At 45.3% G+C, this 26679-nt stretch overlaps 2 protein-coding genes across 4 annotated transcripts in view; both read right to left on the bottom strand.

Moving 5' to 3' along the window:
* Positions 1-11946: 11946 nt before the first annotated feature.
* On the bottom strand, positions 11947-20302 carry TBR1 (T-box brain transcription factor 1). Of its 2 annotated transcripts, XM_085066651.1 has the most exons (7): positions 18933-20302; positions 18344-18498; positions 17888-18009; positions 17388-17546; positions 16468-16529; positions 14229-14346; positions 11947-14123 (listed from the first exon to the last, which is right to left on the bottom strand). In XM_085066651.1, exons 1-7 carry the CDS (start codon positions 19622-19624, stop codon positions 13503-13505), a joined length of 1929 nt encoding a protein of 642 aa, XP_084922777.1. In that variant the 5' UTR covers positions 19625-20302; the 3' UTR covers positions 11947-13502. The 2 variants fall into 2 exon arrangements, with proteins under 2 accessions (XP_084922777.1, XP_084922775.1); XM_085066649.1 differs by having other exon boundaries at positions 11947-14346.
* Positions 20303-23804: 3502 nt separating this feature from the next.
* Positions 23805-26679, bottom strand: part of PSMD14 (proteasome 26S subunit, non-ATPase 14) — a 46555-nt gene continuing 43680 nt past the window's right edge. For both annotated transcript variants that reach the window (XM_085066652.1, XM_085066653.1), the window contains 2 exons: positions 26394-26456; positions 23805-24227 (listed from right to left, as the gene is read on the bottom strand). In XM_085066652.1, the coding sequence (XP_084922778.1) occupies positions 24129-24227; positions 26394-26456 (162 nt within the window). In that variant the 3' untranslated portion in view covers positions 23805-24128. The remainder of the gene's footprint in view (positions 24228-26393; positions 26457-26679) is intronic.

Here is a 26679-nt window from a genome sequence, read left to right on the forward strand (position 1 = left end):
ACATAAAGTCAGAGCAGCTCACAGGTTCCTCTGATTATTCAAGACCAGGATTGGATTTGACTCGGTACTCATCAGGGTTTTCTCCCCCCCATGCAGAATAGCACATAAATAAAAATGTATGGATGTTGTTATTCATTAACTTTGGTACAGAAATTAACTAGGATTTGTACAAGTAATTTTCTATAAGCTTTTTCTCCAATGTGTTTTCAAAGGTGCTTTAAGAGTATTGCCTGTTATAAGGTATATACTCAAGCAAAGCTGGCGGCCACAAGCTCTAAAGGAGCACTGCTGATCAGGTACCAGAGCAGGGGCATTTAGGCCCTGGAAGGAACAAAGAGATGCCTGATTGGATTTCCCAAAATCAAGGTACCTGCCTGCTCTCTAGTTGCCTAAATGCTTTCAAATCTTTTAAATACTAATGGACTAATGCAAGGCACAGACTAGCTGGTGCCTACATTTGAAATCTGCTCTCAAACCTCATTTGCAGATTGGCCAGATGGTCATTAGTGTGGAGGTGTTCTCCAGGCAGACTTGCTTTCAGGGCAGGGTTTTTTAAATTTTGGAGGGGGTTGGGGAAGCAGAAAAGGAAATCTTTTTTGGGGGTTGATTTGGTTTTGTTTTTTTTAATTGGGGAGGAGGGTTTTTGGGTTTTTGTTTTTCAGTTAAGATTAGTAACAGCTAGGAAAGGGTGAATAAAAGCTGAGCTACAACAGAATATTCTCTAGTTTGATGTATTTTAAAAAGTGCTTGCAATTTAATCCAGAGAGACCAATAAACAGAAGACTAAAATAAAAAGGCAGAAGGCTGCAGTGTCAAAGTGCTGTTAAAGTACATGAGAAAAGCAATTCACTTGGGGTTCACTGTAACACTTCTAATAATGAGCTTCCCATATTTAGACACAAGAGATAGCAAATTCAAACCCCCTGGAAAGGATACAATACAGTTATACAACAACATAGCAAACTGTATTTGTTTTGTTATTACTACCTATGCACCCTATGGTTTCTTTAGGGAAGATGATATGATATCTTTATACCGTAGTGTGTAAAACAGTCTGAAATCTCTCTTTGACACCAGTAATGCACCAAAATCCTTCCTAAATATTGAAAGACCTCCAACTTGATGCTAAGCTTGATCTTACTCATCACTTAAAAAAATAAATGTTTTGTTACTGCATTTCTCTCTGAGAGGTTTTCAAAATCCTTCCAGTCAGTACATGAGATAGGATACATATTGTCGGGGATAAGTTGTTAAAGTGAATTTGAAATGTGCTTCTCAAAATATCGTTTACACATTTACCAGATGGTAAAATAAACATGTAAATTGTTATCGAGTATACACCAACTTTATACTACAATTTTACCCACTGTAGAAATGGTGTAAAAATGTTGAATATAGTGTTACTTGTTCATTTAATAGTTTATTAACATTTTAAATACATTTGGAGAATAGGTTTACTTTCCCAAAAAAACCCCAATACTTACAAAAGCAGCATTTTAAGCCATTAATCAGGCCAAATTAATGTACTGACTTCTACATTTATCATTTATCTTATCAATAATATGATTAACATAATTATAGTAGGTTTCTAAGTATTTGTATATGCATAGATGTTACACATCTTTAATGGTATGGGTTTTAAAAGATAAATTTAAGTTGAACAAAGTGCTAAAAAAGGAATTTTAAGAAGTATAGTTACCAACATCTTAGTTAAATGGTGTGGGTTTTGGGGGTTCTCCTGGGGAGACTCAGGATTTGGACTCAATGGTCCTTTTGGGTCCCCTCCAACTGAGGATATTCTATGATTCTGTGATTCATAGGTAGCTGCTATTAGACCAACAGGTCACTTTGTCACTGGAATTCATTCTTTCAAGACCCACCATACACATTGAGAAATAGGAAGATGTGAATACTTTATGTGTGACAAAGAAAGTGTGTGTTAAAAACCCTCTCTCAAGGAAGAGAGTAATGCAACAATTTAGTAAAAGGCAGGAATTAAAATCTTCAGGTCAAGGAGTTACCATTGTCCTTCTCTAAAACAAGAGGTCCCATGCATGTAATCACTTGCTAGTGATCCTGGTAGAAGACAACAGACAAAGGAGTTGGATGGAAGACTGTTGCTTGTACTAATTATGATTGCTCTCTCTTTTTGTAATTCTATTTCTACCAACCCAGCTCATCAATCACTGTGTTTTAGCATTTTCTTTCTCACCTTTCAGACTGTGCCAGCTCCCTTTTTTCAGAAAAATAACTTTATTATTTTGCTGTCTTAGATTTGGGATCTTTCCTCACCTATGATGACATATATTGACTCAGCATATATTCAGACTCAGGCCCCCAGCAGACTCTGAATTATTTACTCCTTAGATACGAGTGTATCAACCAGTCTTCAAAATATCTAATGGCTTCTTTGGTCATTCCACGATAGGGGCTTAGCTTCTCACACATCTTGTGGGAATTATTTTTTTCAGAGGCTTTTCACAGCACCTGAATTCAGTCTGACACCTGCCATGAAGCTCCTGTTTATGTTACATTGTGGCTTTACTATCATATGCCCTCAGCAGTAAGGGGTTGCCACATAAATATAAAAGGTACATGATTCTCAAAAGTACTAGCACAGAGCTAACTTAAGAGATAAGTTAAAATTATTAATGAATTCTGGAGGAACTTCCATATCTAACAAATATCCTCTATTAGTAGGTGTCACAACTCTTAACCAAAATTAGCTTTAAATTATCTTTAATCACTCCTATACGGAGCTAGCAGAAAAGTAATAGACAACAGGCTTTAACTAACCTATCTGGTTTTCTGACTCAGACTAGGAAAGTTTTTAATTTAAGGTTCAGAAGTCAACAGCTGGTCCACACTGGTGCTTTATCAGTGCTCCAGAAGAATGTTCTAGGGAAAGCCAAAAAGCAAACCAGTTGCCACGTGAGCATTTTTAAAACACCACTTGGAATATCCTGCTTCACAGAATCACAGAATCATCAAGGTTGGAAGAAACCTTAAAGATCATCTGCTGCAATCACCAACCCAGCACCACCGTAATCACCCCTAAACCACAAACCCACGTGATACATCCTGACTCCTCTTGAGTATTTCCAGAAGCAATTCCACCGCCTCCCTGGACAACTTATTTCAATGCCTAACCACTATTTCAGTGAAATTTTTTTTCCAGTATCTAATCTGAACTTTCCCTGGTGCAAATTAAGGCCATTTACTCTCATCTTTTCACTTGGGACATGGCAGAAGAGACCAACCCCCACCTCACTACCACCTCCTTTCAGGCAGTTGTAGAGAGCAACCTACCTTTTGGATTACACTCTGTGGCTGACGTATTTTGCAAAAATAAGCAGAAATATTTGAAGATATTGAAAAGACTGCAATAACAAGCGTTTCATATGGGAACAAATTATAATTTAACTTAAATACCCCAAAATCTTTGGAAAGGGCTGGTTTAGAAATCATTAGGCAGAAACACAATTTCAAACTTGAAGAAATAGTCTAAGTGGAATAGGGAAAAGATGGATGTACAGAGAAGGGAGGTGTTCAATTGCACACAATTACCAGTATACTTCTATTATGAATCAAGAAATACATGGGGAAGCTTAAGAGTCTGAATACCAAAATCCCTCATGCATTCAAGGCATGCATTGGCTTTGGTGTACACACAGGTACTATAGGCTGAAACACTAAACATGAGAGGGAGCTGCTGAAGAAAGCAAAGCCTTCAAAGCCTGAGCCATGGAGCACCAAACACCTCTGCCAACTAACTTCGAAGCAGAGCCTGAGCCAACACTTCTGTAAAGACAGGGTGAGCACTGAAAACTTGTAGCATATGCTGCTATTTACATAACTAATTGTAGCATGCACAGTCAAAAAACAGCCTCTAGCTTTAGCATATACATGCAAAATAATTGATTTTATTATGTACAGAAAATTAGAAGCTGTCAGAAACAAAGCCACTAGTAACAGCCGCGAGGAAGAATTTCGAAGATTCATCGCCTAGATTGCAGAGGCTAGTCTTCACACAGTTGTGAGGTTTACAGCTAGAATATAAATCTAGACAAGATTCAGTGACAGCTGATACCCTATCCAAGCTTTCAGTAAAACTGACATACACACACCATAGACTGATGGTGGAGACACTCAAGGAAAATATTCCCAGTCTCAGACTAGCTGTAGTATGTCATTGCAGGCATTGTAATACAAGAGGAAACTTTGTAAAGGATATTGCAAATGGAATAACAACAACCTAATCTTACACAAAATAAAAAGGAAGAAAAATGTGATGGCATGGAATAAAAGCGCTAGCTGAGTTGCTCCTAAATCTCCTTTATAAAAAATAGAAGGACAGCAAGATGGGGAAAAATATGGAAGATAAAACTGCATTACACTGAGTACTTTTCTATGGAAAAAGAAAACAAACCAAAAATCTCAGTATTTCTCAGGCAAAACAGTGCTTACTTGTGCCAAAAAATGTGGGCATTAGTTATAGAATGTTCTTCTATTATTCAGTAATAATATTATTTGATCCAATATTTAATCCTATAGATTAATTCTATATTGGCTAAACTTGACACGCTTTTCTTGCAATTACAGAGTGGACTAGAATTTTTACAAGTTTAAACATTTTTATATAATATTAAATTTTAAGTAGGTTATTTTAAGATATCCTCTTGCCAGTAACCTTCTTGAAAATGGTGTTAAAATTCTAATTTTCTTTTTTTTAATCAAAAAACTATTACAAATCAAAGTTAGATGAGCAGAGGCCCCATAAATTATAATGCAACACCCATAAAAGTAGGAGTTCACCTGTTACATGCTGCTGAAGGAAAAGCTCAGAAACGGACACTGATTATACAACTACAAAAAACTGTTTTACATTGTAGCTTCTTAAAAAATGAGTAATGTTAAATATTTTATATGAGTTAAACCTTTTACAATCACAAGAAAATGTACGTAGATGTGAATTTAGAAGTTTGGGTACAAAAAAAAGCAGCCTTGCATGGATCTCATCCTCTTCACTAATCCTGAGCAAGGCTTTCCTTGTTTGAGCATCCTCCGCAGCAGGAGTTAAAGGAGAAAGCACTCATCTACATGCTCAGGTCCTAAACACAGCAAGCCATGGAAGAGCCAGTGAAATGCACCCAGTAAGGAAAAGGGTGGTGGAGAGAAAGGCAGAGGCTGGTGCTCCTGGTTCGGAGAGCTACCAGGGGAAGACACCAGAGGCTACCTGGGAACTACTGGTGTAGATGCATCAGCTTGGAGCTCTCCTGTTTCACCACCCAGGAATTCAGCGATCGTCTGCATCATCCAAGCAACTCTCAGAGAGGAGGTTTCAGGTTAGAGATAAGCCCTTCTCCTACCTGCCTGTGAAAGGGATCACCAGCTTCCTGCTGCCCTGCCCTTGCACCCACCAGCCTGGCAGCCTTTCCCATGCAATAGCACCATCACCATCCAAGTGACTTCAGAGAGCTGAGCTGACAGCAAAACAACCCTCGTGAAAAGGGTTGAGTACACAGAACTACACTTGAAATCTCCTAGATCCTTATCCTGAGGCAACTGTAGATATTAAAACAAAGCCAAAATTAAATATAGCTACTGTTCAGCACGTTGTGTATTTAGCACAGGCATCGCCCTTGTCCCTCTATAACTGGGAAATGTGACCGCAGTGACAGAACTGCATTTTAATTACCGGGTGGGAAAAAACCAAAACCGCCCCAAAACCCACAACAAAGAGCGCTGCCAAAACAGAACAGACTTGGGTCCTGATCCTACAGAGACTTACTTGCACACATACACTAAACTTTACACTGTTACAGGACAATCATTTATGGTGTTTCTCCCATTACAGTGTATTTGGAATATACTGGTAATGGACTACTTGGGGGTTTGGCCCTTCATGTTCACCTGACTAAATGGCCTATGGGGTCATATAGTCCTGAAGAAATCTTACATTCACATGTCATAAAAATAATTTTTATGTTAATTTTTATAGGCCCATGTTTTATTTCTGCCATTACATTTCACATTACTTTAGTTTACATCTGCTTATATGAAGGAACGAGTTTGTGACTTTAAAAAACCACAGTTTTAAAATAATTTGCATTTTTATCATGATCGAGAAGTTATAAGTGAACAATATATGGAAATAAAACAACTTAAATACTGAAATGTTTAAAAATACAATACTAAATGTGAACATCAGAGTGGTTTTTAGTATATAACACAAAGGAAAAAATGAGCTACACTAGAGAACACTTCAAAGAAGGTGAAAAGGATTTGGGCATTACAAAATCCTAAATACTTATAAAAAGAATTGAAATATCTGGTTAACTTCTTTCCATTCAATTTCTGAACAATGATTTTATATTAAAAGAATATAGCTGGGCTAAATATTTCCCCCAAAAAGGGGACAAATTCTTGTATTGCACACACCAAACAAATTGCGTTTGATTCAATTATTAAGACAATTAAATCATCAGAATCAACCTGGACAATAAGCAGAAAGGAAGCTTCAATTATGCTTACAATCTAAATAGAGAGAACAAAAATGTAAGTAGAGTAAGATATCCATTGATATTTTCATAATTATTTTAACACGGGAGAAACAAATTTGTATATCAGTTTATATATCAATTAGTACTTGGTCCTATTCTTTCCATCAAGCAGCACCTGCTTTGGATAATATCTAAACCACAAGAGGAGACAATCAGATTGTTTCAATACAAAGCATCACTGAACCACTGAAGCCCATGAAATAACATAACTATACACCAGCTGAGGATTTAATCCATGCTATTCTGACCCTAACTCTGCAACAAATGCCATCCTCAATGCATAACTGAAATAACTGCTCGATGATGTGCCCAAGAATAAAGCCGTAAAAAGTGTGAAAGTCATTTAGAACCACAAGCACTGGAGATTTTTCAGTGAGATTTTCATAATTTCTAAATACAGGTGACTAAAGCACTTGGAGATTTTTGAGAAATGTCCCTACCCCTCATCACTTATGCACGGTGGATTCCATAGGAAAGTCAGGAACTGACAGCAGAAAGCAAAGCCTTTTACCTCTTCCTCAATACCTTGCATCTAATTCAAGGGAAATGTCCCTTCTCCTAATGTAAGTGTAAACTGAGGTTCCAGGAGAGAGCTTACACAAAGCCTAAAGCAACACCAATGTACAAAACCCTCACACTTTAGAAATATAGTGGGAAAGCAGTGGGAATGTGGGGAGAAGGGAGATGCCTCAAGGGTTTGCTGAGGGGGGATGCAGTGAGAGGAGCAGTTCTTTCTCTGTGTCACTGCACGGCAGATCTCAGTTAGTGACGTGCAGGCACTGAACACAGAGCAAGAGGCAAGACAGGAGGTGCTCCTGCCAGGCCCTCGAGTGGACTCCCCAGACAATGTGGGATGAGCCCCAACTTTCCCCAGGGCCAGAGAGCAGCCACCATATTTCCGTAGTGTCTCCAGCAGGAGGTCTGGGACTGAAGGGTGAGGGAGCAACGCCGATATTTTGAGTTGGACGTCAAAACTGTGACAGCAAACATTTCCACAAAGGGAAATAAACTGTAATCAGGGTGTTGATCAATCGCAAAATACATTTTTTAGCTTACATTTCTGATTTCAGTTTAATTCTCAGTGGGTGGGTGGGTGTCTTCATCTAAACTAGGACACCTTTCAGCAGCATAAAATTTCTCTCAACTCAAAATATCCATGCTGCTCTTTCACCCTTCAGTCTCAGACCATTATCTGCTTTCTGGATATACAAAAGCAGCCAATGTGTAAATAAATGTGGTTTAAGAAAGAAGCTTACTTACAAAACTGAATCCCATAGCATGGCACACAGAAACTGACATGACTTTTAGAAAGTTTAAATTATGTGCCAGTGCCGTCAGCTAAAAAAAAATTACCTAAACAAGCCAAAAAATTATCTTTCGAATTACTGAAGTGGGAGCTTGAATGATGTGCTTTGGTAACTCATCAATGCAATGTTTCTGCTATATTAAAAAAAAATCAAATTATTAAGTGTATCTTAAATCAGTCAGTCACTTCAAGGTACATGACTATCACAATTATTGAAAAAGGCCTTGATCCTGAAAACATTTATGTCTGTGAATTTTTAGACAAGTGAATAGTCTTTGTAGGACTGACCTCTTACTTTACGTTGTTCACACATATGAACTTGTATGCACGATCAGAGACTAAGGCAGAAATACACATTTACAAGCTATCAACATTTTACCTAAAATGTCTCTTAAAACAGATTCAAAGTCATTACCAGCTGTTTCTTATTTAAAGCTTAATATCAGTGTAATAGTATAGACAGTTTTACACAGAAGTAAAGTACCTGAAGTTTACATCCTTTTTGCCTTCGGTTTAAAAAAAAAAAATTGCCTAAAAAGTCAACTTAAGACCAAGAAGATCATTCATACTCATATCAGCCCCTTAGAATTAGAAACACTCCAACTATGACAAATCACAGTGATAGCATGAATAAAATATCACAGGTTTTATTGTGTAATATATTTTATAAGGTCAAAAGTTACATCAAATCAGCAATGGCAGCCTTGGATTCTAATGGATTCATAATTATTCTACATCCAAGAAGTAAAATATTATGTATGCTCAAAAATTCAAGAGTTACATATATATATTTCAACCAATATCTGTTTTTTTCAGACGTATATATTTGAACAAATGGGCAGCTTTCAAGGGACCATGCTCTGAAATAAGCGATGCTTTTGTTTGCATTTCCAGATAAATACGCATTCTGATAAAAGCAGGAAATGTTACCAGTAAGTGGTGAGGCTCTCTAGACCTACAACAAATATATTATCTGGAAAGAGCTCGGTACTGAACGCAAACAGTCTGCTGCCTTCCCTCTACTTATCACTCTGCTGTTTCAGTATTTTTTTCTTTGACTTTGCCCCCATATCTCAGCAAGTGACACATTCCCTACTGAAAACCATATTTATGACAAGTTTTAATACTTAGAATGAAAACTCGTGTCCATTCTGCACAGAAAGCACCTGGAAAGTGTACTTTCATGCAAATTTTTTTTTCTGCTTTTCCCAATACACACACATTCTTTTTTTGTATCACAGAGATTTAAAAATTGTCCTATGCAATTTAAATAAGATTTCCAAAAACAGTAACCTTTTTACAGGGAAAAATCAGAGCATTTTCAGTTGACAAAGTAATTTGCGAAGGACATGCAAAGCACCTGAGAAAACAGACTGTGAAGAAAACCATTTTAACTATAGCAACAGCACTCACTGCATAATGTTAAAAGGAAAATTATGCAATTAGGTCTCTTATCAGACTTATGAAAATTCAGATTATGCCATTTGGGGAAAAAAAAAAAAAAAAATCATTGTTCACCACGTCTCTCTTGAGCACTACCTAGGGGAGGGTAGTGATGACCAGACAGTGAAAATTAAGAAGAACGTGTCCCACCTTACGCCTATTCTGCCAATCTGTCGCAGTTGTTCTTCTAAGCTCCATAGGTTTACATGATTTTTTCCCTAATTTTTTTTTTTTATGACAAGTAATACAAGACAGATTCTTGCCTTCTTAGGATCTTGCAATCTAGTTTAGACATAGCACGTCAAGTGGTGATGAAAGAAGGTTAGGGTGGGTTTGAAAAGATGAGGATTCCAACAGTAAACGATGCAGAGACATCAGTTTGGTAATGTACACATGTTTTGCATGATTCATTGGACCAAAATGGCCAAAGGAACTTAAAAAGCTGTCAAAGGCATCTTTACCTCTGACCTACCTAGTCATCCATCTGCTTCCTCATACTGTCAATCAAAACCCTCCCATCCTTATCACTATTCTATTACACACATTTTCCACAACCATTTCTCCTCCAGCTCTTAAAAAATATCTTAGCAAACATTTCAATCAGTCATTAAAAACCTTGTTAAAATATGCAATGTGTCATCAAATATGCATAGCGTACTCGTGCAAAATCTGTAGAGCGTAAATCACTGTATTACATTTGATATAGTATTAATGTGAAACATCATAGAAAGTATTACCAATAGGAACTTTGATTTACTTTCTACAGATTGGAGCTTGATTTTATGTTCTATTAAATAAAGGAAGGGCAATTGAATATACTGTTTTACACAATAATCAAATTAAAACCCATTCAGCATGCCTAGAATAATGATACAAATTATACTTCTCATAAAATTCATGCAATTAATTGCTGTTCTAACAAATTCGTACACGGGGGTTTGCTTCTACAAAACTGCACACGCTGCAATTTATACACACTGGGTCAAAACCCGCGCATTTGCTCTCCGGTGAACGGAAACGCTTTAACGTGTTGGTAAACATATGTTTAGCAGATACACAGGTGCACCTCTAAAAATAATTTTCTAAAAAATTATAATAGTAGTAAAGTGACCTACCGACAGGAAATAGCCTTTTTAACTTCTGCAGCCCTTATCTCTTCCAGTCTCTCGCACAAATAGTTATGGAATTATCCTGTCGAAATAGTTATGGAATAACATCAACCACTCACGCACTGGAAAGAATTTTGTTCAGACCTGTCACACGTTACGTATTTATTCCAGACCCGCTGGATAACCCCCACTAAATAAAGCCTGGCGGAAGCTCCCCGAGGAGCGGTCTGCCCGGGGTGACTGCCCGACGGGCGCGGCGGCAGCACCGGGGAGGCGGGAGGGAGCGCCGCGGTGCCTCGGGCAGCTCCTTTGCCCACTCGGGGGGCAGCGCGGCGGGACTGGCGGCGGAGGGGGGAGAAGGGGCGGCTTTTGCTGGCCGAGAGAGGAGACGGAGGGCCGGGAACATGCCATGGTTTATTTGGGGTGCGGGAAGCCCGGGGAGGCGGCCGGGACAGCCCCTCACAGAGCCGCTGAGGGGGCAGCCGGGGCCCGCGGGAGGCGGAGAGGTGCGGGCGATGCGCGGGGGGACGCGTGCGGCACCCCGGCCCCCGCCGCTCGGGGAGAGGCGGCTGGGGAAGGGCGCGCACCGCCCGCGCTCCTCCGAGGGGCGTTCCGGGGGGCACTGTCCCCACGGCTCCTCTCCCGGAGGGGTCCCGGGGCAGCGCCTGGAGCCCGACGGCACGGCGGGGCCGGCACAGATCGGCGGGGGCTCTGGGTGCGCAGGGCCCCGCAGCTCGGCGGGAGTGGAGCGGAGGGGAGGCAATGGGGCTCCTCAGGTGTCCCCCGTCAATACCGCGGCAGGACAGGATCCTTCTGACGGCTCCGCACCGCGCTCACCCCACCGCGGTATCGAGAGCAAACCAGGCCTGCTACCCTCAGCCCCTGAGGCCTCGGTCCACGCAGGAGCCGGGCGGGCGCCTGCTCCAGAGCCCACAGGTGGTTGTCTCTGAAGGGGACAGAGTCCCGGGGAGGTCGCAGAGGGAGAGGCAGTGCTGCACGAGTGGGGACTCCGCTCCCGTGCAATGGGGCGAGCTGCTCCCCCGAAAGGGCGCCCGCCTCGGGGGCACCGAGGGCCCTGCCAGCGCAGCCCCCGCCCGGGGAAGGCGAAGGGAGCTGAGGGCGGGCAGCGCTGCGTCCCTCGCCTCTGCTCTGCCAGCGATGGCACCCCCCGCCCCGCGCCAGGCACCTCTCCCGCCTGCAAAGTGCTGTCAGGGTTTTTAAGCGTCAAACACAGGGATAATTATAAACCTCTCAAAACCGACGGGGTTTCATCTCCCTCTTTCACCGACTGCAAACCTCCACGCTTGGCCACGCGGTGTAAGCACTATCCCCTACGCTCTTCCACCCCCCCAAAAAAAGGACAAACGCGGGGCAAGCGGACCAGCTCCGCCAGGGAGGGCGGCGGAGGGACTCCCGCTGCAGATCCCCGCGGCGGGCCGAGAGCGGGCGAGTCCGCCAGCCCTTCCCCTCGGCCTCATCCGATCTCTTACTTGCAAAACGGCGAAGCGCCTTTTCCAACACGACGTTAACGTTTTGCCAGGTTTATTTTACTTGTTATACACAGACGATACAAACGGGCAAAAACCGAAACATTTCTCAATGGAGCATGTACTGGTATAAATTATTCAGTTCCACAGACGTAACAGAACAAATATAAAAATCACAACATTCGATTTACAGGAGAGTCAAAAATATACACACGTTTATGACCCTGAATTTCTATTAGGAAATTTCCCCGTCGAGTGTAATCTAGACTGAATATTAAGCCTGATGCATATTTCAGTTTGTAATTTTTTTTTTTTTTCTTTCTTCCATATAAAAACGCGTTAATTTTATAGATTTGCTACTCAAAATTCGAAGACTTACTATTCTGCTTCGCCGGGGGGGGAGTCCTGGAGGGATACTAGTTCTCCTTCAGTAGTATAATAAGAGGTTTACAAGAATGATCACTCTTACTCGATGTGCATTTGATTCCCCAGGAAGTCAGATCTCGGTTAGCTACTTTATGAAAAAGTCAATTCCAAAACTAAATGCAGTAAAATATACAACTCACAACTCATCTTCACTGGACTACACTATGGTTACCAACAATTCAGTCGTCTATATCTTTTTTCTTTTTTTTTCTTTTTTTTTTTTTTTAAGATTATTCATTACAAAGATTTACAGCAATATAAAGAAAGAGGGGGGAACTGCAAAGAAATTTGAAAATAGTTTGTCAGCATATTTGGCACCTGCGGGGACCAGTAATGGATTTGGCACTTGGGGGCAGGGGAAGAGGGATATCACAAAAATAATAATATTGCTGATACCGAGCTATTCCTTTTAAAGAAAAATAAGAGGCAGTTAATTTTGGGTTTGGAAGGCGTTATGCTCCTTTAATCGACTTTCCTATGAGACGTATTTCTGTTCTTTTGAAGGGAAAGCTGAGCTATTCCTTAGCTGTGTTAGCCCAGGGCACTGCGTAATTATTTCATGCGAGGAATTGGAGAGAAAGTGAGAAACCCATTACTCGCTGCTACAGCTATGGACCACTTACATTTCCAGAGGCATTTAGGAAGTGTTTACCTGGGGAGGGGCACAAGGAAGAGGGAGCAGAGAGCGGGGAATGGGGTAAAGAAATTTAAACAGGATCTAAGTTTTCTGACTTAACAATGAAAACAAAACCAAAAAAATCCAAACAAATAATAAATAAACTGAACCAAAGAAAAGTAATCTGTTACAATAAAATAAATACTATGTACAGGCATTTCACAGGCTGTTTTCCCCACTATTACTGTTTCCCCTACAATCCATCCGTGGTAAAAGGAAGGAAGCGCTGTACGGTTTGAGAGTCTAAGCATCCTACTGATCAGTGGGTTTCGGTGCGGCAGTGCCCCCCACGCCCCCGGGGCGCCGCCGGACCGGGCCGGGCGGGGAGCGGGGCGGGGGGGCGGCGGCGGCCGCGGCTCAGCCTGCCTGCCTGCCTCCCTGCCGGGCCGGGCCGGGCCGGGCCGGGGCACGGATGGGGCAGCTAGGGGCGGGGGTCAGTGCGCTAACGCGGAGGAGTTATTGTGCAAAAGGACGGCGGGCCGGCGGCCGCGCCTAGCTGTGCGAGTAGAAGCCGTAATAGCCGATGTCCTTGGCGCAGGTCTTTTCGCAGTCCCGCTGGGTGAGCACCTCGCTCTTGAGGGGCGAGGAGCTCTCGGACACCGGGGTGTCCGAGGGAGAGATCCGCCTCCTTTTGGCCTGCTCGTAAATCCCAGAATCGGAGGAGTCGATGGACTTAATGGACGACGGCGTCTCGATCCAGCTGGAGTCGGACAAATCTTTGGGCTTGGAGTCCTCGGCGCCCGGCAAGGGAGACCGCTCGGGGGCCAGGCTCTCCGCCTCCTCCCCCAGGTAGGGGTTGCCGGCGGCCATGCGCGCCGCCGCCGCGCTGTTGGGCCAGCAGGAGAGCACGGAGCCCGACTTGCTGCAGTACTGCGGGGGGCTGCGGGCCCCCCAGCCCGAGGGGTCGGCGTAGTAGCCCAGCGGCCGCCCGGCGCAGCCGGCCGCCTGCAGCGGCAGCGCCTTGACGCCCGCGGCCGCGTAGGACAGCAGCGTGGCCGCGTTGCCGGCGAAGTCGGTGGCCGTGTCGTAGGCGGAGGCGGCGAAGTCGAGGCGGTTGTTGGCGGGGGCGACGAACCAGCGCTGCGGCGAGGGGGCCCCCGGGTCCTCGGCTTGCTGTGGGGAGAGCAGCCCGTTGGTGTGGGGCACGCTGCGGTCCGCGCCGGGCCCCGGGCCGGCTCCTGCCCCGGGGTGGAAGCGGGACTTGGCGTAGTTACTCACGAACTGGTCCTGGAGGAAGGAGCCGGCCATGGCGTAGCGGGCCCCGGGCACGATCTGCGAGCGGGGCGAGTCGTTGGGGGAAGGTGTCAGCCTGTCCATGTCGCAGCCCGTGTAGATCCTGCCCAAGAGAAGGGGAGAGAGCTGGGTGTCCGCCGCAGCCCGGCGCCCTCCTCGGCGCTACCCGGCCGAACGCGGCCCTCGGGGGACGAACGGGACGGCGCCGTCCCAGCGCGCTTCTGCCCGGCCCGGGAGCCTGCGCTCCTCTCCGGGCTTGGCCTCCGGCATCAGTAGCGCCGAGGGCCTTTAAGGGGGAAGAGGAAAGACGGGGGCAAGCATGGGGAACAAATCATTCGGAACCGGATGGCCATTCCTTGACGGGGCTGAGATGCCTCTCTCCGGTCCGAACCCACAACCCAAAGGCGTGGAATCCCGCGCGGTGACACATTGACCGGTCCCACCACATGCGCAACAGGCAGCCCGGTCATTTGCCGCGAACAGCATGAGTGGCAGACTACGGAATTCTATCGGCTGTTTAACACTTATTATTGGGAGTCACAGACGAACCATCAACATTTTACTGAGTTTAAATTAAGCTAATCTTTAAACACCTACTGTAGGAAATGTAAAGCCAGACACTTCCAGTGTTCCCTGCGTGGCCTATATATAATTCTCCCATGCTGGGCTGCAATTTGCGATTATAAAAACTTTAATGGATGAATAACTACTATCTGTATTTAATTCAGGCTAAAACTGTGCTTTAATTAACCCTCCACGCCTCCTGGAATTTCTTATCCAAAATAAACTTGGCCCTTAAACAAATTCAACGTGCTAGACAACATTGAAGCTTCCCCCTCCCCCCGTCTCCTTTCAAGTGACGCCCTATAAAGTTTTTTCCCTATCAAAAAGAGAAGAGCACTTTTGCCTGGGGGCGAAGGCCACGCCGCCTTTCCAAAGGCCTCACATACTCTCGCAGAGCCCCCGGAGAGCGGGCACGCTCGGTTGCCTCCCTCCGTGGCACCGGGGACCGCCGCTGCCCTCCCGGCGGCGGCCCTGCTCTCCGCCACAGCCTACGCGACCCCCTCCCCTGAGGGAGAGCGACCGCACCACAGGCTGCTCCCTGGGGAGAGCTGGAGCTCGGCCCCTGGGCTCTCTCGCACTAGTTCAGCTCTTAGCGTCGTTTCCACCCTTGTCCCGAGAGCCTGCTGCTGGTGGCTGCTGGACCGCGGTCCGGCGGGTGGAGGCTGGAGCAGCCGCTGAAAATACGCTTGGGATGAGGCGCTCGAGGCCAAGTGAGGCCGCTCCCCGCCACAGTTAAGAGAGGAAAAGGTTTTCCTCCTCAAAGCCAGGGGCCCGTCCCACAGACCCGAAGCTTGTGGTGAGACAGGCAAGCTCACAAGCCGCCTGCTCCCCCGGGTGTATGGGCCGTCCTTGCGGCCGCCACATGCCGCTGCCCCAAGCTGGGCAGGGGGATACCAGGCGGGCATCCAGGGCATCCCCCGGGCCAGAGGAAGCCTGCCTTCAGGGCCTGCAGGCCGGGATATCCCCGTTTGAGTCCCGAGGGCCCGGAAAGGCGACGGCGGGGGCCGAGTGTTGATGCCGCACCGGAGCCGCACTCGGAGGAGCATCAGCCGCGTGTGGCGCGGGGGTCACGGCCGGGGGTCAAACGGCTGGGAACGCCTCGGAGGCGGCCGGGCAGAGGCAGAACAGGGACAAACCGCGGTTAAAACTTCAGAGGTTTTCGCTCCACCCAAAAGGGAGAAGGAAAAAAAAAATCCAACCCCGGAGAAGAATAAAACGAGACGAAGACATTTCCCTGCAGACAGCGGCTCTGCGTACCCCGGGATGATGCAGACCCGGTGGGTTGCCGGGGACTGAGCCCCTACTGCTCGGGTGCTTCTTTCGGAGCCCTTGCGCGCAAGTGAAACGGAAGCTTGGAAAGAGGCGCCAAGATACGTGCCAGGAAAAGCCAACAACAAAACCGCCGCAAGTGCCAAAGCGAGATGCGGACTCAGGTGCGGGCAGCGCGGCCCCAGGCGTGGAAGCGGCCTCAGGGCTGCGCAGGGCCTCGCCGCAGGGACAGCCCCTCTGCGGGAGCGGGAGTGTGCTTCCCTCCCGGAGGGCTCTGGAAAAGCCTGACACTACACATCTCGGTGTGAAATGATGCCCTCATCCTGAATATCCCCCCCTCTGACATGTGTGTGCAGCCGGCAGAAGGGTAGTAAAAATCCGGTTTACTTACGTGTCATAATTGTCTCGGAATCCTTTTGCGAAAGGGTTGTGATCTATTTTCAGCTGTGTGATCTAGGGAAAGAGAGAAGCAGAGCACACGGTTTGAAAGCCTGAAAAAATACCCCACTGCAGCCAACACATTTTTAAAGGACCAGGCTTTACTCTAGTCAATCATATTGCCTTTAAACCGTGAAAAATAAGCTCTGGCATGCTTATAGACATCACAGTCTAATTTTAAGATTTACGTTGTAAAAAGTACGAAAAAATTCAATATTTAACCCCATGTTTTGAGGCGTGTTCACCATTCCTAGTGCATGGGTATATGAATATGTTGAAATCTAGAAATTAGGCAAAATGTACCGCAGAACGGTAACTAGGAGTTTGCATTTGCATCGAGCAAAATAATTAAAGCGAGAATGTGGACTGAACATATGTCATTTGAAAAGGGGGCACCAGTCTGTAGCAAAGCCAGACCACTCCGAAACGCATCCAGGCATTAACGAGCTTTTAATTTGAGGAAGTTGCTCCGTCACCCCCGGCGCAATCAATGAGGATGTTAATTGATCTTTGCAGACTTATAGCTTAAGCTAACAGCTTAACAGCTAACTAAGCTGTTTCCGACCCGGAGAGAAACGCCGCGGGCCAGCGCCTAGCCCCGGGCGGAGGGGCAGGATCGCGCCCGTCTTGGCAGGGAGGGCGATGCCGCTGCGGGCGCCCGGCGGGGGCTCCTGGGGCGAAGGCGGCCCGAGCGACTGCGGCCGCCCTCGGGATGGCCATGGAGGGATGGCTCAAAGTGGGGGACAGGGAGCCCCATGTCCCAGGGAGCCCCGGGAACCCGGGGCAGGGTGAGCAGCAGCCGGGCCGTCCCTGGTGGGATGCCGTGCGGGGAGCGCGGGGATCGCGAGGGGAATAAACCAGGGAGCTCTTTACATCGGTGTTTTGGTAGGCGGTGACCGCAATGAACTGCGTCTCGGGGAACGTGAATGTCTGCACTCTGCCCGGCTGGTTGGTATCCTCTGTCCCGTCTTCGTTCACCTCCACCACATGCAAGCGAGGTTGGTACTTGTGAAGGGACTGCAAAACCACCATCTGTCAGGCATGGCAAAAGGAGGGAGGGGGACGCGGGGAAAAAAGAAGAAATTAGAGCGAGAAGGACGAAGAGAGCGATCCCCGCTGGTCGCCGTCTCCCCGGGACGGTTGCGGACTTCCCCGGCAGCACCGGACAGCGGTGTCAGCTTGGGCAACGTGCTCAGGGCCGCCGAGGCCCGTGGCAAATTAAAATGGGAGGACTTTCTCACCACCACCCCCCTTATATTTTCACCTAACGACATGATCTAATAATAAAAAAAATACACGTCCTTTCGGAAACGGTAGGATTTTAACTGCAGCAATAAAAATAATTGTGGCAGCGTCTGCGTTCCCCCACTGACCTGCCCGTTGTTGTTTGATGCTCCTTTATTGTTCGTAAGTTTTAGTTTCCCAAAGGAGATTTCCTGACGCATCCAGTGGGCTCCCGTGTTGGGGGAGTCGGGATGCATGTACACCCGGTTTCCTAAGCAAAACAACAAAAAACACAACCACATCACAATTCTCGCCGGTACCCCGGTTCTGCCGCTGCACCCGCACACGAGGGCGAAGGACCCCGTCAAGTAACCGATATTTTACTGCCAAAACTCCCTTCATTTTAAACGAAAAAGATTAAAACAGCTTTTTCCGAACACCTATTACTTTCTCCTCCACCCTCTTTTTTTTTTTTTATTTAATATAAAAAAAACATCGTTGGCCCATTCGCGTTTAAGAAGTCGCCAGAGCCAGTCCGCAAAGGCATTAATTAATCATTCTCACCTACATATGTGTCGGGAAAAGTGTTAATTGGAGGAACTTGCCTTGTACATTGGTGTCCGCCTTGCCGCAAGGAACCCATTTGCCTCCCTGAAATCTCCAGTGATTGGGATCCGCCAAAATTACATCCACAAAAATATTGTAGTGAGCCGTAGGGTCGAGACCAGAAATATTAAAGCTTAGGAAAGGGAACATGCGCCTATGAAAAAAAAATAGAAAAAAGAAATGGGGAAAAAAAGAAAAATAAAGGGAAGAAGGAAAGCGAACCACCGGCAGCGACAGGCACACGCGGAGGAAGCAGCCGTTGTGCTTTATCCTCACGGCTCCCGATAGCGACCGGGAAATAAAAATCAAAAGAAACCCCCTCCTCGCAGCGTCGAGCTTTCCGCGGGGAAGGGATGAGGGCAGCGGGCGCGGGAACTTGCGGGCAGGAAGAGAGGGCTGCCCCGGCTGGAGCCGGCTCAGGCGGGGACCGACTCCGGCGGGGAGCGGCACCGGAGCTCCCGGCGACAAGGGCAAGGGCCCCGGTGACGGGCGGATGGCCCCGCCGGGGCGGCGGAGGCTCCAGGCGGCTCCCCCGGCGAAGTCCGCGGCTCAGCCCCGACACCCAGAAAGGTCCGCGCGGTGGCTTACCTTCCCTGCTTCGTGATGATCATCTCCGTCTGGTGCCGGTGAAATTTCAGCCAGAGTGGCCTGTTGCACAGGTAGACCTGAGCCTTGCCGGGAACCAGCCCCGGCTGTGTGGAGGAGAACTGGTAGAAAGGTGCCCCTTGGTAGGAATGGCCATACTGCTGGGGGTACGGGTAGCCCGCCGTGGGGTAGCCTTGCGGAGAAGAGTTGGACAGGAGGCTGTTATAAGCTCCGTTGGTGATCACAGGATGATGAGCCATGTAGCGGCTGGGGCTGGCGATGGAGAAGGCTGGGTGAGCAGGTCCATGCTGGCTGGGATAAGGGAACATGGTACTAGGAGCAGAGGCAGCAGACTGGGGCTGGCTGGACTGAGAGAGCAGATAGCGATCTGCAGCAGATCCATCGAAACTGTGACGAAGCTCAGAGACCCCGTCCAAGACGGGAGAGAGTTTATTTCTCTGGACGTCCCCTGGTGTGTCCTTGGAGTCAGGAAAATTGTCTGTATCTGACTGATTCGTCATCCCCCTGGTAATTTTTTTCAAAGGTGAACTTCTCTCCAGGTTGTCAGTGGTCGAGATAATGGGATGATCATGCAAGGCAAGCTCAGATCCGCCTGCATGTGGGTAACTGCTGCTCACATTGAGAAATTTCTTGGAGAGCATGATAGAGGGAGAAAGACAATGCTCCAGCTGCATAGCTCTAGCACCACAGTAATAACCCTTCAGTCCCTGGATCTGAAAGGGCTTCTTAGTATCAGAAGCTAGACATCCTGGGACCCACACTAGGCAGAAAGCACTTCATCTACCAAATGCTTCCCAAACGTTTGATTTACTTTTTTTTTTTTTTTTTTTTTTTTTTTTTTTTTTCTTCCTCCCTTCCCAGGGAGAAGAGATTGGCCAATTGACACTATGCAGCAATCAGGAAAGACTCACTTTTGATCTTGCTGCTTGTGGAGAGGATGAAACGGCTTCTGCCATTGGTTAACCGCTGACAGTAATTTAATTAGATAGACATTAATTAGGATAATCACCTGGCTCCTGGTCGCGACGATCATGGCAAATTGAAGGAGATGATTTTATTGTGAGATAGAAGGAAGGGAAAGGGGGAAGGGAAGAGTGTGTTTGCTGTGAGAGCTCATTATTATGTGACCTTTCTAGCTTTTTTGCTTTTTTTTTTTTTTTTTGACTAGGGCTGGAAAATAAATCCAAACCTTGCGATTCCCCAAATATTGCGTCCATGCACCCCACCTTTGTGCGCCAGGGAGGAAAGCGGGTCCTGGGCGCTTTGGGGAGCGATTGCGAGGGGAGCGCGGGGCCGGGCGGCCACTGCCCTCGGCTCACCCCCGCCGTTTGTCCCCAGCGGGGCGCAGCCCCTCTCCCCCGGCTCTTCTGAGCCATCCCCGGCGCATCGCCCCCACCCTTCCCACCCGTGCCTGTTTCGCGGGGGAACATACACCCTCCGTCCCCGCTGACAGCGGCCGCGTATCATCTCTTTTAACTTCTGAAATAATCATAAGCTCCGCAGCCGAAGTGCCCTAATGTATTTGCCGCGATGTTTACGGGTTCTTTAGTAAATAAATATTTTATCTGGGAGCCGTAATGCCGGAGATTATCAGCAAAACAGCGTGGAAGGCATCCGTCTCCCCATCCGGCTCCGGATTTCTTCCCTCTCGGTGCCCGCTTTCCCTCAGCGACTCAGTCCCGCGGGCACCTCTCGGGAGGGGCAGATTTTTGGTAGCACCTTTGCCAGGGGCCGCGGCCCGCCCCGACAGCGGGGCGATGGGAGCCGAGAAACGCAAAGCACGAAGGTGCTGCGGCAGGAGCCGCCGGCACCCTCTGCCCGGGGAGGTCTCCGGGAGAGCCGCGGCCCGGGCTGCGCTCCCAGGCGGGCGGGGGCGAAGCCTGCGAGCCTTCGGGGGGGCTGCGGGCACTCCCAGGTAGCGGAGGGCTCGGCCGGCAGGGCCCGCGCTGTGCCCGGGCGAGCCTCGGGCTGGTGAGAGCGGGACCCTCCAAGGCGCCAAGATGCCCCTGGAAAGTTCAGGGGGGCCCGCTCGCCACCCCGCCTTTGCCAAGCACCACTCTCAATTTCTCTTCCTAGAGAAGCCTGAGAATTTAAAAGCACGGGGTTTGTTTTTCGGGGTTTTGTGGGTTTGGGGTTTAGCTGGGTTTGGGATTTTTTGCCTGGGGAGGAGCTCTCCTGTTCCATTTTTCTTAATGTTGCCCCCTCAGTGGTTTGGACTTCAGGTATTTTACAGACCACATCTCTTCCCAGGTGACATCAGCAGCCGGCTTCAAATTTCACTGACAGATAATGCAGCCTGAACCACCACATAATAAAACTAAACCACTGTATAACTGCCTGAAGCCAGACTGAAACTTTGAAAACTCAAATCCAGAGAAGACTAGAACCGTGATGACTTGTCAGAATGTGTATTTCAATGCTCTCAGATCCCATGGCCATTTATTTTGCTGTTGCTTAACCATGAGCTATTTCGGTTTTTTGGTATTTCATAGATGCTGACTTACACACACTCTCTGCAAGGAAATTATTCTAATAAGATAATTTATGAAGCAAAAAGCAAGCAGTTTACTGTTCTACTCGAGTGGTACAGCACATGCAACTTTCCATACACCACCTTCTTTCAGTGCTAAGAAAACAGTTTCATTATTATCAGTTCTAACTAATGTTTCCAACACTTATTTCACCAGTGCTCACCCTTCCCCTGTTTGAAACACCAGAACCATAATGGACTTATATAGGCAGGAGATGGATCGAAATGCAGATAAACCCTCAGAAACGCTGCCCTGAATTACAGAGCTACACCCATATAGATGCGGAGCTGCAATGAATTCAGTGGTATACTGCCAATCACATGGAAGTGCTAATATATGCCAAAAATCTTCAGTGCACAACTCCTAAACTGGTATAATAGGGGGGATATGCAATGGCAGGTGGTGTTACAGAATCGTCATAGAATGGAGTGAGGTTTGCTAATACAATATGCCCGTCCTTCGCGCTGACAGGTGACAAGGGGTCACGCTGCTAATGAAGGTCTGCTCCGTTGCGGCTGGAGGCTCAGAAGGTGGCTGCTTGAAAATCTCTTTCTTCCTCCAACATGGTATACGGGCTGCTGCTTTTCGGGTTACGGCATACACACATTCTTCCAAATCCTCTGTGTAGCTCCTAAAGCACTGGACAAAAATAAGGAAGAATGCCCCAAAAAACTGCCTTTTTATTATTCATGTAACATCTTGGTAAATGGAAAATTGTGCCTCCAAGTTAAACTGAGGATTGAATAGAAAGCAGGGTACCACAGCACAATCTTATACTACGGGAGATCTGCGTCTCCAACAGACTCCCTTCAGCTACCCTCTGCAAGATGTACATTTGTCAAAATTAATTTAGAATATGTAAGACTCACTGGTTTGTCTCCCTGCTTACACCAGCCTCTCACGCATGTAAACACTGCAGCACTGCGCTAGCTCCTCTCCTGTTCTGCAGTGCCATGTTACCCACGACCTGCCAAACTCTGTCTCCCTCGTGGTGTTACACGTGTGTGTGGGAGTAGAGAGCGGCAGGGATGCAGAGCCCCCCTGGCAGACGAGCCCCAGGGCAGGTCCCTGGATCAGCTCCTGCCCCACCTCACCCCAGGCGTGCGCATCTGGCAGCGGCGAGGCCCAAACAGAGCCCTCCTCAACCACCCGCAGGTTTGCCGTGGGAATCGCCAGAAAGAACTTCCATTTAACTACATGCAGGCAAATGTGGTTTGGTATGTCTCCATTTTGCCAGTCTGATATTCCACTGCCTACTGTGGGGGCAGAGGGAAGGCCATAAGGAGGGCAGCTGCAAAAATCTGCATGTTTCCCTCTGAAGTAAGTGCACGCTAAATATACTTTAAGAGAGAGTTAGTCTAAAATAGTAAATTAAAAGGCCTAAATAAGAAATTTCAAACAAAAGAAGAATCTTTGAATGGCAAAGAGTAAGTAAATATGGGCATAAACTGGAAAATAAGACAATTTATGGGTTATTTATTTAGTATGCAAATAAGAAGTCAATTTTTTAAAAATTATCTTTAACAAGAGATGTAGATAGTTTTAAAATCTTTGCCTGTCACTACTGTTGCTGTTTATTAAAAAAATCCCCAAACCAACAGTAAACAGAAAAACTTCTGCCCAGACAAAAGAATCAAATCAGCCTAGGCAACATCCAATACTTGAAAAAAAAAAAAACCTAACAAAAATTTCCAATCAGCCTCTGCCCAAAACCCAGAGCTGCTCCCCAAACTCAGTTATTTGGCTTTGCCTGCTTCAAACCAAGCAGCCAAACCTCCTGTCCTCCTGCGAGTGTTTCCAGTCTGTGGAAATGGTTTTAAATGTCATACTCTAGTTGGGACTCTTTCCATATACCCATATATATGGACATCTCATGTATGTTCTCTTTCACAGGCGGGTGGGTTCATGTAACCTAGAACAACCTCTGTCACTTTAATGTTTATTCTCAGAATACTGCTATTTATGACACCGCTTGTGAGAGTTCCGTGATTCAGTTATCAGCAACTGAATTAATTTTCTTAAGGTCAGTTGTCTTCTGTAGATATTAGGGTTTGAGTAATATTCAAAGGGAGCTGACAGAGGAATTTTCAGCATTTTTGGTTTTGTACATCCTCAGAATTTAGCACTACAATTTTTTTGTTTTAATCTCCACGAGGGTAACTGGTAATCAATGGAAGCCAAATTCCAGTAGAGAATTTTTGCATTCCTAGCAATTAGTATCTCAGTAGCTTTACAGTGGGGAGAAACAAATGTTTACTAGCACTTTTTCTAGTCTGTTAATTCCTGCTGTCTTTGCTCAAAAAAGACTGTCCAGACCTTGAGACAGATTTGTAAATGTATTTTTATTATGTGGCAACAATCAAAATATATATGTACTACTGATTTTTTCCCCAAATATTAAATGAAAACGTAATACATTTTTCCCACATTGTGTTCTTGAATGCTTTGGAATCTGTGAGGACCCTGACATAAAGAAACTGAAGCAAATGCACAATTAGAGACTGAAAGGTGTTATAGTGCTGCACTTACATTGCAAATGAAGTCAGATGTCTCCGTTTAATCAACTAGAGCCTCAACAGTCTCTGTTTTGTGAGAATGAGAAACAATAAACAAATATACACAGAAAGCATCACAAACGGTAATTCCGTTATTTAAATACAACTGTATCCAACATAGCAGCTAAACACTGGACAATGTTTGAGGTCATCAGCACATCCACATGCTCTTCTAAATGACGTTTAGGGTCCTGAAACACAAAGGATGCCATGAGAGGAATGACTGAAACACATCTCTGAAAGATTTCATTTACTTCAAGTCTATTTAAGATGTCTGTGAGTTAATGAGCACAGGCCAGTAACGCTCCTAAGTTTTCCATTCTAGGAAGACCTAGCACATGACTGAATTTCCATGAACATTTTATTAATTCATACTAACAGTTAGGTTTAGGATAGGTTTAGGAACTAAATTTCTATCCAGCATATTAAGAGTAACTGTGGCAGCTGTGAGTTAGTTTTAAGGACAACACACAACATGTGAATTTTACTATACATCTCACTAAGGCGAATATTTTAATCTTAGTTCTGGTACATTGCAATTTGTTTTCAGATCTTTGCACAAATGTGTGTTCTAATCCTGTAAAGTTTCAAGCATCATCTAACACAGTTTTTGAATAGTTGTGTTGACTGCAAGAAAATTAGCATATCTATACCCATAAAACATGCAATGTCCTGTTTAAATGCTCTGAGGAAGTGAATGTTAAGCCTGAGCAGGTTTCTGAAAATACATATCCCTACACACTATTACTCAATTGCATTTGTTGGCATCTGCATGCAACAATAAGATTATTTCTGGTTGAAAATCATCCCCGTGCACTTCTTCAGTTTCACCATTGATATTAAATAATTAATCTCCAAATACTGCAAAAATATCAGGCATATCTCAAAAACATGTCTAATCTTTATTCTAGTATTATTGTAATACTTCTTGTGTGCAAAGAAATTAAAATATGGAAGACAATCATTCATGGGAATTGTAACTTCTTTAAAAAATGGAATTATTGTCAAAATGTAACAATCCCATCTAAATTTATACAGAAGAGTGCTACTAAATCTGTGTAAGCTGTCCTTCTTAAAAAACTCATTTTCAAAGATCAGACAGTTCTCCAATATTCTTTCTGTTTGTAACAAATTATACACTTAATAACATAATATCCCTATTGTGAGCAGCTACTTGTTTACAAAGTTTTTTATCTACGTTGCATAAAAAAGCCCACTTGAAAATTACTTCACTGAACAATTTTTTAAATTTAAAGAAAACTTAAAAATTTTATCAGGAAAAGAATTCTTTTCTTTTTGAAGAACTGTATCAAAACAGAGTTTTTTCATGTATGCGTAACAACTAGTGAAGCTCAAGTTCTGTTTGACATGACATCATAACCCTTAAAATACAACCCTTCTTACATATTTTATATGTATATATTTATGTATGTGTAGGTGTGCATAAACTCCATTGTTCTGAATGCTACAGAAATACATGAGTGACTGAACAATAGTGCAGATGTGTTATGACATTGCTGCTAGAAGCTGACACATAAGAGCAATCCAGAATCTTTTAAATGCTTCTGCTGTTACTAGCAATACAATAAGTACTGGTTCTTTAAGGACACACTAGATAATTTAAGAGCTATTTTTTGTTTCCATTGCTCTTCTTGAACTTGAACACAAGCTCTTACAAATTTGCTTTGCTCTCCTCTTGCTCACAAAAGCTCATTTCCTCAACCTTTATGTTGAAATCAAATGTAGAAATAGTTTCCTGTTGAGTCTAAAGACATTATATCCTGACATTGCAAAGGGATGGAATGAATTGAGTGGGTGTTTCTGGTTTCAGCTGTGGTCCTAATCAGTTCTCCTCAAACACCAATACAAAGGAACTCAGCCTACCTGCCTAGGTGTGTATGAGAACTAAGCACTGCCAGTATGTTCATGAACTGAGGGTAGGGGTGAGCTGGCTCTTTAGCCATGATAATGTACGAACACCTCCCCCTCTGTTTCCATGATTGCCATATTTTAGGTATCTCCATAGTTTGAGACTCTCTGACACAGACTTGGATATCTTTATGGCTCTTAGAAGAAGTTAAAACAAATGAAGAAGGGAAAAGGAAAAACTACTAAATCTCAACATTCATCCTCAGCATGTAATAAAAACACACATATAACATGGCTTGCAGATATTCTGCCAATTACCTACAAAGGCCCTGTTCCTTGCACAGCCTCCAACAAAAATAAATTTATTATCTGAAGCATTGAGAATATCATGCACGTAGAACTAAAATCACCTACGTACATGTAAAAAATTAGTATTTAGAATGAACGAAGCATATCATTCCACCTCACTCTAATTCATCACACCTCACCTGCTTGCCAACATTTTTTATTGCCAGCTGTTCAGGTGTCATCTTATCTTCTTCTTCAACAGCCTGTGAAAGAAACACAGAAAAGGTCAGTGTTTCAGATTTCGTTTACTTTTTCCCCAAGCCACAGATTCTCAAAATACAATTCTGTTCCTAAAAAAAAAAAAAGAAAAGAAAAAAAATCTAACAGCAACACATTTCAGAAAGTCAAAAGGAAATTTTAATTACTGAGTGTTAGTGCAAAAGATCAAGGCAAATACTTATGAATGGTTTTATTGTCAGATATTCA

The sequence above is a fragment of the Lichenostomus cassidix genome, chromosome 7 (assembly GCF_008360975.1).
Source record: "Lichenostomus cassidix isolate B80296 chromosome 7, HeHo_3.0, whole genome shotgun sequence".
NCBI classification, from domain to species: domain Eukaryota; kingdom Metazoa; phylum Chordata; class Aves; order Passeriformes; family Meliphagidae; genus Lichenostomus; species Lichenostomus cassidix.

Excerpts from the sequence above, each read along its gene's own strand:
- TBR1 (XM_085066649.1), bottom strand. The coding sequence starts at position 19,624 with ATGCAGCTGGAGCATTGTCTTTCTCCCTCTATCATGCTCTCCAAGAAA. Across the intron at positions 18,010-18,343 it reads GGCGGACACCAATGTACAAG|GAAACCGGGTGTACATGCAT; the intron begins GCAAGTTCCTCC and ends TGTTTTGCTTAG. Across the intron at positions 14,347-16,467 it reads TTCCGAGACAATTATGACAC|GATCTACACGGGCTGCGACA; the intron begins GTAAGTAAACCG and ends TCTCTTGGGCAG.